Raw genomic sequence first — 12,223 nt, forward strand, 5'->3', positions numbered from 1 at the left:
GTTTATAATGGTGTAAACCTACAGATCATTGTCCAGGGGTCAGAGTGTATTAACAACACCATCATTGTATATTACCGTAATGATTTAATGAGTACGACGCTACCACCCCACAGAACTGGCTGTAACCACTGAATACTATCTGGGTCAAATGAGTGACAGGACGATCGGCTGCATCACTAATGCAGGCACCGTGGCCCCTTGTAGGCGAGCCAACTTGGCTGGCAGCGTGTGATGATGCTGCTCTCAGAGTCCCATTGAGGGAAGTGAAGAGGAGACTGAAGGTTTGTGTCTGTGTGAAACATTGAAAGTCCCTCCGGCAGCGTCCGGGCCCCTCAAACACTCTCCTCTACTCTTCTCTACTCTACTCTACTTTGGACGCCTTCCAGAGCTCCACTGGCAGCATCAATGCAGGCCTTGTTCTGTGGTGGCAAACACACACACAGCAACAGTGGAGGTGCAATAGCAGAGAAGGTATACAGATGCTTCCATACATAGCACCAGCCCTCACTGTATGCTTTTTAAGAGTATGAGAATGTTAAAATAATCGCCTAAGTTGTTTTTTTTTTTGCCAAAATCATCTCCTATCTCCTACCACCTATGGTAAAATCACCTACATCCTCAGTTGATCAGATCATATGATTTTACCCCTTTTAAGATAATGGCCTATGTCAAATGTGTGACTTAAGCGGATTTATTATGCCTAAGTCAAAATAAAATGTGACATAGGCAATTTTTTGAACATGCCTTTGTGACTTAAGCAAGATATGGTAACACTTTATTTTGAAGGTGTCTACATAAGAGTGACATGAGCGTGTCATAAAATGGGATGGCACATTAATGACACTTTGAAGTAACATTAATGCTCATGATACTTGTCATGTCATGTTTCTGACAGGCTTGTGTGACTCTTATGTAGACACTTTCAAAATAAAGTGATACCATATCTTGCTTAAGTCACAAAGGCATGTTCAAAAAATTGCCTAAGTCATTTATTTCTCTTAAGTTACATAATTTACACACAGTATTATTACTATGCCAATAGCCATCGTTTGTTTAAATGTCATATGTTACACTTTTGGTGAAGTTTTTTGTGTTTCCTGCTAAACTTGAAAAAATGAGTTAGCCGATTATTTTGACAGGGTGACGTGGTCTCCAAATGAGGGAATAATCTTTTGTGAGAACTCTGTGTTCATCCCTCCCATAAAGTTTACACTTGGATAATATGACAAAGAGCACTAAAGCTGTTCTTACAAAGACATTTTATTTTGGTTTTTACTTTAATTTGTCACCCATCTCTCCCCCCAAACACACTTTCAATTGTCTGATTTTCTTCAAAGAGGTATCAGATATACAACCAGGACAGGACTGCATAATTCACAGATTTTTGGTGCAATATATGTCAAAATACTATTTTGAATGAAGTGTTTGCTGCTGCAGGGGTGTCATCTTTTGGAAAAGCAAAAAAAAAAAAAAATCATACTTTGATCACTATGATGCATTTTTTTTTTTTAAATGAAAATGAGAATAATGATACAAAATTGATAATTCCCTCCAATATCATACTGCAACTACAACAGCAGGCAAAAAGTTATAATTCAATATTTTTCAGACATATGCAGCTGTAAATCTATTAATCATATTTACATCTAAATCAAGCAATTCATTTACAACTTCCCAAAACATTAATAAATAATCTTTTTTGTGACATGTGACATGTACATGTACAGATACATGTCAATGCATGTCAACTATATTAATCAAATTTACAAAGCAATAAAAAAGAATAATTGGATTAAATCTAAGATATGACTAGTTATATTAAATTAATTGTCTGAACGGATCATAAATAAATTGTGGTCATCTTTAATGTGAATCCAATCAAGCTAATAAAATTTCAAACGCATGACGTGTGACACACACACACACACACACGCACGCACACGCACACACACACACACACACACACACACACACACACACAGCAAGTCTGCAGTATCACAGCTCACCAGTAGAGAGCAGCGACACACTCAAACCAGAACACATGAGTGACAGCAGTCATGTGACACTGAAGCACTCAACTGATGGAAATAGGGATAGAGCCCACACACACACACACACACACACACACACACACACACACACACACACACACACACACACACACACACACACACACACACACACACACACACACACACACACACACACACACACACACACACACACACACACACACACACACACACACACACACACACACACACACACACACACACACACACACACACACACACACACACTCACATATGCATGCACGCCCACGCACCCGCACACACGCACACACACATCTGGCAGCTCCAGTAGAGTAAACAGTATAATGTTATTACACCAGGCTTTTCTGTATGAGTGGATGTGAATGTTAAAATGCTATTTTTTGCAACTGATAGTATTCACAATGGAAACAAAGCTATGATGCAGAATGATATGATTTATTTACAGTAAAGTGAAATATTCTGCTTTCTATCAGATGTTCTGGAACAACTGGAGCCACGCTGAAAAGAATATTATTTCAACTTCATATTTTTTGTAGCTGTTGCATTTTTTTTTCTGAGGCTTGCAGGCTGGAAAACATAATTAACCCAGCAGAATAAGAAAAACACCAGGTCATGGAAGAGTTCTGATAAATATAGGTAGCTGTAGTGTAAACAGCAATTTGCACTGTGAAAAGTTTGGTATTATCACAGTTAAGTGGCTGCTTCAGGTGAATAGTAATAGTAGTGCAGTTATTAGACAGCAAAGAGTTCAACGAGTTCACAGTAAAGAAATCTAAACAATAACGAATGAGGTATCACAGTAATTTCTACAAATTATTTAAATTACATTTTAATTATATTCCTCCTGTCACCTGCTTGTGTGACTATTTCTGGGTGATCCTTAGTGGGGAAAAAAATAGTTTTCCTGTGCTTTGGAGAAACTGCCAGTACTGTTGCTGACATGCAAATGATTTTAGGCAGCTCATAACTTTAGATGTAGAAAACTCTGAATCCCCCAAAGCCATGAAAGACTTGACTCGTCATGCTAGTCACAAACTTGCTGCCTGGAGGCGTACCAAGATGATGCCTGAGGGAAATGATTGCACAGGTTGTAGTGGCAACAACAGAGACAGAAGTTAAGGTAGAAACTGTAGCAGCAGGAGCAATAGTAGTAATCGTAGTAGTAGTATGTGGTTGTGTGACAGAAGAAGGGACTGTTGTGTGTGTGTGAGGGGAAATTTTTTGGAAAAGCGTGTTATCTTGCCAGCTGTCAGAGGAATGAAGCAACAAGCAGCTGACTGAGCGCTATGTGTCTGTCTGTGTGTGTGTGTGTGTGTGTGTGTGTGTGTGTGTGTGTGTCTGGGGATGGAGACGACTTTCTCAGCTCTACTGTTATAGTGTTGGATGAACCATGATGGGTACTGCTGCAATGAAATGCACGATGAATTATTGGTATTTACATGTGTGGCACAGGCAGTTAGCACAAACTTACAGTTTTTGAACTTAACTTTTGTGATATTGAGTTTAAAGAATTGGGTCATATTCAAGCTGAGAAACCTTTCGGCGAAAAACAAAAACGTCTCTTCCAAGAAAAAAAAATACACCAAGCTGGAAACTGAAATTGTGCCACTGAAATCACGCCATTACATCTGAATCTGCACTCTCAGAGTCAGATCCTTTCTGTTCTTTTCAGGATATTCTCGAATTTCATCACTTGTGATGATAATGAAACTATTTCTCTTAGTTTTCATGCACAGAGGATGTTGTCTGCACAAGGCATGCATGTGATTGGTCGACAAGTCTATTAAATGTTGCTATCCTTGCCAGTGGACACCAGATATGCTACTCACTTATCTTAAGTTATTCTTTTATTAATGTAAACATTTAATATTGCTGCTGCTGCCTGACCGTTCCTCCCTTCCAAATAGAGCCCCGTCCTTTCCACAAGTCTTCAGTTCAGGATTTAAGACAGTTCTTACATGCAATATCTTTTCAGACAATGTGTAACCTTATAGATTTAATTGTGCTCAATTTTGAGTGTTTTTAGAGTGTTTTTCATACTTTTAAGACGATTGGACTAGTCTAAACTGTTTAAATATCTTAAACTTTAGACGTACGCCCCTGGTTTGCACCCAATGGTTTTGTGGTCATGTCAGTAAATTCAAAGACACCAAACTGACAGATGACATAAGCATGATGGAGAGGCCTAAACAGTATTTAATCAAGTTCTAACAGTAAGCATCCAACAGAACCGACCACTTCATATTTGACCTTCAGTGTCTCTCGTCACTAGATGGAGCTGGGAACTGAGAGACCTGGCAGGCGTAACTGATTAACCAGCCTACACTCATTCTTATTTTGACACGGGTTGACTGATAACCAAGGAGCCGTCAAGGTGAAACAAGGGCAGGGCAGTCATGTGTGGGGCCAGCATGTTTTACAACACAACAGCGAAGACGATGGCATCTTGTGGTTCGACCTCTCGGTATCGCTGACCTGTTGTTTTGGACTAAACAATACCTCCATGACATTAAGACGACAGAACCAGTTCTGTCTGGCTGCCTGTTTGCTGTTACCATGCCAGCATAGTGTAAGCCTCACACATTAATGGATATGAGGCTTGGCATCTTTTTTGGCTTCCTCAACTGCCAAGCTACCCTTATTCCTGTACTGAACTATCTGAGGTCATTAAAGTCATTATCATTTCCACCCATTTGGAAGGAATGCCCTTTCCTCTGGTCATTTTTCTTTCTGACGCCAGTCAGATTCTGTAAAGCCACCAACAGAGGCAGTGCAGTATTAAATAAATAGAAGAGTCAAATATGACACGTGATATCTGCCCTTTAAAGTCAGTAAAAGTCAGTCTCGAAACTTTCAAAGTCTTTCAGAGGATCACATCGGCTTACCTCTATGTTCAAAATTTACATTTAAAATCATGAGATTATCTGTGCACAAGGGCATCACTTTGTGTTTTAAAGTGTTGGGGACATAAGGGCTCAGCTGAAAAAACATTTCTTAACTTTCTTTCAGGCAATGTCATTGGCGGGGGGATCAGTATGAGGTCACAGTAGATGATTGCAGCAGATCAAAAACTACATAATGTATGCATAAAAAAATGCATGTATGCTACTACAGAGTCGATCATATGAAAATACTCAGCACAAAATGTACAAACTTGACTGTGCAAGTAACAGTAATTCACATGCATCAGATCCAGAGCTGCAACTGATCGATATGTGCACAGTTTTGGTCACTTTTGAATGTTACTTAAGATTGTGTTACACAATGCACATCTGTTTCTTCTATATTTACATTGCTTTGTAGGTTTTCTTACCGCGCAAATAAAAAACATTCTCATTTGTTTGTTAACACTTCTTGGTGCGAGCTATTTTACTGAACATTTTAAATAAATCAAAAAAAGTAATTACATTTCATCCCGGGGGGAGCATGAATATCTACACCAAATTTCAAGGCAAACTATCCAATAATCAGAACGAGACATGAGGGGAGTCAGGAGATCAACAAAGTCATTAGAATTCATCCTCTGGCCACCACAGATATCTACCAAATCACACCAGTCACATAATTCATATAATTTAAATATGTCTGGACAAAAGTGTTGGACTGACAGACAGACAATCCCAGAGACACATTACTAGCAGGCTAAAAGGTCTTAATATGAAAGCTGCTGATCCTTCGTTTGACTTGTACTCACTTATGAACATGAATTTAAGTCCAGTAAAAGCAGTCTTGTAATTTAATAGTAATTCGATTAGTTTTACAAAGTGCTTCTGTTGTTAACTTAGCTTACTTCCTGGAACCTTAACAATCACTAGACACCCAACCTTTTATCATAGAGCTTCACAAACCTCCTCTGACTTCACCGACAGACGTGTTTTATAGTTCGACTCGTGTGTGTGATTGCAAATGCGAAGGCAGTGCAGCTCGGTGAATATCTACGCTTTAGGTATTCAGCCACCCGGCGTGACTCATGGCTGCTAAACAATAGTATCTTTGTAGCCTGTCGCTAAATCACAGCGCACAAGAAAACCCTGCAAGCAGCCCCCTTTGCTGTGAAATTTAAGTCAAATTAAGGAAGCAGGCTGAATTCATCTTGACAAGTGCAATAAGGCCGCATTACAGCAGTAATCATAAGTCGTTTATTGCAGTGAAATAGCTTCCTGCTTCAATTAAGCTCCAGAGCCGAGTGCAGGCCTGCATTCTTGTGACAGCAGAGTGAACCGAGGGGAAAGTAGGGCACAATATTCACTGTAAAGGGATACAGCAATTTGTTGTTCCCGTTTGATGAGACGGAGGTTTAGTGTTTTTTTTTGGGGGGAGAGATGTTGTTCAGGTGCAGGCAGGGGCTGATAGCAGAGGGGGACAGAGAGAGGAGAGAAAAACAAGGTTCCTTTCTTGGAAATGTGGTTCAGGGAATGATGGAGGGGCCTACAGAGAGAGAGAGGCATCCAGCAGCACTGTGTAAAAAGAAAGAGGGGGAGGATGGGGTCGAAAACAAGCAAACACATAAACTCGAGCATGTGATGGAAGACCACATACATGTTGGGGTTACTGAACTTGTGAGGACTTTTTCACTCCTATTATTCTAAAGCATAAATGGAAAATTACGGTCTATCACAGTATTTGGCCAAACTTTTCTGTCAATTATGATACTACTGTACACACCAAAGTGATTTCTGAGATCTGGGAACATTCCTCAAACAAAATTCAGTGGAAGTAAAGAATGTCAATACGTTCTCAGATCTCAGAAAAAAACAAAAACAGATGCTGTCTTTCTCTAAAACTCAGACTCAACACAGAAAAAAAGTTGGGATGCTGTGAAAATATGAACAAAAACAGAAAGCAAATGTTTGCAAATCCAATCTGACCTACATTTAATTCAATATAGAACAAAGACAAGATATTTAATGTTGTGAATTGGGGTTGTATGCTAAATGCAATTTAATTAATTAATCAGGTCAGTTATTCTGTTTCAATATAGGGGCACTTCTGTGGAACTTTTTTAGTCTTTCGTTAAAATTACATCGTCCTTACAGTATGCAACATATTTTTTTTAAAAAGTCCATGTTTTATACTTTTATTGTTCTTTGACTAGCACTCTTGTCTCACAGCAAGAGACTCTGGCCAACAGCTCTTCGCTCCAGTTTGCATGTTCCCCTCGTGTCAGCATCTCCCATAATCCAAAAACAGGCGGCTTAGGTTTAATTGGTGACTCTCAATTGCCCATAGGAGTGAATGAGAGCATGATTGTCTGTCCCTATGTGTCAGCCCTGTGATAGTCTGGCGACCTGTCCAGGGTGTACCCCGCCTCAGGAGAATGAATGAATATTCTTTGACTAACCCATTTATTATATATAGGTAAAACTAATGAATGTGCTCTTTTTTTACTTTTTCCCTGTTTCCTTGTGTATACTCTATAACTTTATGTGGCTATAATTTAAAGTTGTGCAAATAAAAGAAAAAATCTCAAAAATGCTCCAAAGCAAAGTAATTAGCATACTGATCTTAATTAAAAACTAATATTTCTAATCATTGCCCAAAGCAAAATAAAATTCTGATACAAACTCCTTGAATATGAATCTGCAACGTGTCCTCAGTCTGAAGTATTTCAAACTTTCTTTCTATTTGTGGAAGGACACGTGGTCCTTAGAAATACAGCAACACACACACAGACACACACACAGACACACACACAGACACACACACACACACACACACACACACACACACACACACACACACACACACACACACACACACACACACACACACACACACACACACTCCAAAGACACACACAGAGGACAAGACTGGATGAAAGGTTACAGTGTGCCTCAGCGCCCCTCTGTTTTCCTGGAGTGAAAGGCAGACTTTGAACCTTGCGGGCCAACAAGCAGAACATCAAGGTTAGCAAACGCGACACAGATTACGATAGTGGGGAGAAGGAGAGAGGGAGAGCATGGGAACGGAGAGGCACAGCGTGGCGGGGGTGACAGAGGCGAGTGCTTGGTGTTTGAAGCATGTATGAAAGGCTCCACTTCAACTGGCGGTGGTTTTTTGAGCTGCGAGGGACTTTTTGATTTGAGAAAAGAAACATGAGGATATTTGAGGTGAACATATCAAGTTCTGATAGTGGGGTAAATGGGTGGCGACAGGGAGGTCGGGGACCCTCAGGCGAGATGGAAATGAGCGCTCTGATCAGAGGTTTTTCCAGTTAATGTTATCTCGCCAACAACGGCGAAAGAAAGAAAAGGTTTAAAGTGTCCTTACTAGAGATGGGTCCTCTGTCTCGGCCCCCAGGGACTGGCTGAAGTCCTCTGCGCTGAGAGGAAGATTGTCCTCCTCTTCCTCTTCCTGGTCAGGCTCCTCCCCGAGGGCGGGGAACACAGAGAGCCCGCCCACCTCCGCATCCACCATGCCATCCAAACTGTCAGTCAGAGCGGCGAGCAGGGCCGCATTCTCCTCTTCTATCTGAGAGGGGATTCGAACACAGTGAGAGCGCAGGTCAGAAAACAGTGTGATTGTACGACTTAAAGTCAGCAATGTTGAGCACATTGTAAATATTTCACAGAAAACTCTATTCAGCAGCTGGTGTTAAATTATCTAAATATGACCTCTACCACCATGCAGTACAATAACTACAATTACCCTTAATACAAAGTGCTCGTATGTGTATTTTCTGGAAATAAAAATACAATAATATAATAATGTTCCCTTATTATACCAAACTTTAACTCCATTTTGCTGGTAATAATTGTACTGTACTTTTAATGAAGTAAATATTTAGTAAAAAAAATACATTTTAGATTAGGACTCTTACTTGTCCAGGAGCATTTTTAGATAGTATTTCTACTGTTGCTGAAGTATCTGAGTACTTCTACCTACACTGCCTTTACTTTTAATGCAAAAAAGGAACTTTTGTAAGAAGCCCTCTCTCGAATTTTCTGTTGATGTAGAATACAACATTTTGTGCTCCACAACAGTTTTGGATTGAATAATTACAGTAAAGTAACATTGTCTATTTTTGGACAGAAGAAGACCACACAGCAGTTTTTCTACCAGTTCTATTTGAAGGAAATGCCTGTTATCTAGCAAGAAACAAGCTATTTTGATGGATATAGATTTAAGAAATGCAAAATTTTGATTTCCTGAACCCCATGTGACCCCGCCCTGCAATCCACAGGAATGAAACAACCGCCCAGTTTGACTCATTTTGTCTTGAGTCATTAAGGCAGTTGGAAAATAACTGTCTTCCGATATATTTATATGTATTTAAAAGTGGAAATGCAGATAGAAGTGTTTGGAAGCTGTGTGTCAGTGCTGAATCACTCCTTGAATCCTCATCTCCTCTCTTCTCCATCTTCCTCCTCCATTCACTCTAATTAGCTGCCATCTAAAGTCCATTCTTGCTTCCTTTCTGTCTCATTTATTAACATGGTCAGGATGATGTAACTCTGACCTTTGACCTCATTAGAAAGAACAATACAGGTTTGCTGAAACAGGACTTTTAAACAAAGAAAAAATGACCAGTTGGCACTATTGGCTTCTCATGATGGCGTACATGCTTTTTTCCCCCAAATTTCAAGCTTGAAACTGATCAAAATTGATGATACGCAGCAGAAAACGTTGTTTATCTATAATTTCAGTCCAAAATTTCCATCCCGTCATCCCTCCTGTTACATCCACACAGGGGTTGTTTACTGTGATGGAGCTGCCATCTTGCTGAGAGCAGAGTCTGGTGGAGAGGTGATAGCACGGCTGGCCTACGGGAAGCCACCGAGCTCCATTCATCTGTCTCTCTCTTTTATCATCCAGCTATATCTGTTCCCGGCTGCCAAACTATTTATTATTTCATTTATTCTCTGTCTCTCAGGCTTTTCTGCCTCTCTGTCTCTCAGCTAGGTGCAGCAATTTAGACTTTGAAATGATCCGCAGGAGTGAAAAACAAAGAATTAAAGTTACTTTTGGGGTATAAATTATGCTTTTCCACATAATTTGGGGTAAATATGTTTATTTGTTTACTCACTTCACCATAAATTATTTGAATCAAACTTCAAATAAATGCATTTATAATGATTAATTTGACTGTTTTTCTTACTAATAGATTTTCATTTTAAATTTAAATTGTCTCCTTCTGTCTAAGTGAGCAGATCATAATCAGAAAGGCTTTATTAGCATTACCACTATGTTTGTACATTCAAAAGCACCCATGGATATTACCTGATTATATTAATTAGATTAGATGGACATTAATTCAATTTCCTGGATAGTAATTAGATTCCAGACGAAACAGAGGGACAAAGAAATGAAACGACAGATAAGGAATATAACCTATGATTATATATTTGCCAATGCAGATGCCTCTATTGTTATTAAAGTAATATATATAACCTTTGTAATTTAATCAATGTCTCTCTCTACACTGTCCAAGGTTAAATGAAGCCACAGCACACAGATCAATCCCGCCCGACATGGGATTAGATTCCGATACACTACGGTAAATAAGTGGTGTATCGGTGGACAGAGGCACGGGGGGCTTCATCTGTCTGCTTATCACTCTTTTCATTACTGTGTGTTTATAACCAAATGCTGTCCGACTGTCTGCTTTGCTCCATTAGTCTGATCAATACCATATTGGCTAAAATATAATATGCCACGGTTGGGATTGGGGGTTGGTGGGTGGCAGAGGTTCGGAAAGATAAGGGTGAAACAAGGGACAGTTATGTAGAAAGGAAAGAGAGAAAGTTCAAAAAGGCAAGGAAAGAAACATTCAGTAGGAGAATAACAAGAGAGAGAAATAATTAAAATGGAAAATGTACGAGTGAGAGACAAAGGGAAGAGAAAGTTGGATAAAGATAGCAAGGGAAAAAAAACTAGGTGAGACTAAAGTCAGGAAAAGATTCAGTAAGGAAAGTTAAAATGGAACAAAAATAAAAAGAGAATGATAATAGGCAGTAAGCCAGGAAGCGTTTGAGAATAGAATTTGGAGAGAAAGAACAGACGAGTGGAAATAACAGATAAAAGTGTTTCCATGTCTTCTCTTTTGTCTCGTTCGTCTCTTCATCAGGTAATGTCAGCAGCAGATCCCATTAATGAATGTTGTTGCATCTTCCTCATAAAGAGCGTGCCGTCAATACCAGTAACCATCACAGTTAATGTAGTACTTTGAGTCGAGATGCAAAACTGTATTGTAAAGTTTTGTGCCGACAGCAGGAAGACAAACAGTCACTCGGGCCGCGGCTAATGGGGATCGAAATAAAAATAAAGAGAGTACAGACAGAGACAGTCTGTGTTTACTTCACCTGCATTCCCATCATGTCTTCATTTAACCAATACTCTGCGGCGCATCACAGCATCACAGCAATTTCCACCAGCAGAGTTGCGTTACATAGACGATGATCTGGACCTAAATGTTACTTTATCTCTCTGTTGTCGTCTTTTTATTCTCGAGATGCACTCAATTTAGCGCCAGTAATGGGACCTTGAGACATCGCCGGGGCCGGGAAACCTATAGACAATCAATGATCCAGGGTTCTGCTTTCAGATAGAGACGAAGAAGAAGGGTGTTCCCCGAATTCATCAAGCAAGGGCAGCTGATACCGGAGCCTCGGGGGTTTCATTGGCTCTGTAGAAGCATTGGGCCGATCCAAACTGATGGAGTGCTTCCATTATCATGTTACACACATCGTAACTGGTAATACCTTGGCAGCACCCTCGGAGACATGCTGCAAATTTCAGCACAGGGATCAGGTGGAGGGTTGGGGCTTTGCACATGTCAACAGTAAAGGAAACTTTGGCTGCTGCACCAACTGACCTCGAGGCCCAGATTCAATGTGCTGTGTAAGTAAAACGACCATATCAAAATAACATGTTTTTTCTTACTTTGTAATGACTCTGGTCAACAGCTTTCGCCTGGCGTGGTCATTATAAATAATTATGCCAACATGTGCCAATGTTGTGGATTAGCCTTAAGCCTGAAGCAGTTGGGAGTTTGATTTGTTGATGAATTTGTTTCTTTTCTTGTGCAGGGGGGTTTAACTTTGCACTTCTTTTGCATCAGTTTCTTAGTGAACAAGAAGCCAGTGCATCAAGCTGCAGTCATATTAATACCAATCTATTACTTTTCACACATTTAAATAGTAATGTTTATAATAAAAGTGTTGCTACCA

The 12,223-nt window shown here is 39.9% G+C and overlaps 1 protein-coding gene across 1 annotated transcript in view; it reads right to left on the reverse strand.

Annotated features, from left to right (window-relative positions):
- ppargc1b (peroxisome proliferator-activated receptor gamma, coactivator 1 beta) overlaps positions 1-12,223 on the reverse strand; it is a 101,895-nt gene that overhangs the window by 24,727 nt on the left and 64,945 nt on the right. The window contains exon 3 of the mRNA XM_059345581.1: positions 8,325-8,525. Within this exon, the coding sequence (XP_059201564.1) occupies positions 8,325-8,525 (201 nt within the window). The remainder of the gene's footprint in view (positions 1-8,324; positions 8,526-12,223) is intronic.

Source organism: Centropristis striata, chromosome 12, assembly GCF_030273125.1.
Source record: "Centropristis striata isolate RG_2023a ecotype Rhode Island chromosome 12, C.striata_1.0, whole genome shotgun sequence".
NCBI classification, from domain to species: domain Eukaryota; kingdom Metazoa; phylum Chordata; class Actinopteri; order Perciformes; family Serranidae; genus Centropristis; species Centropristis striata.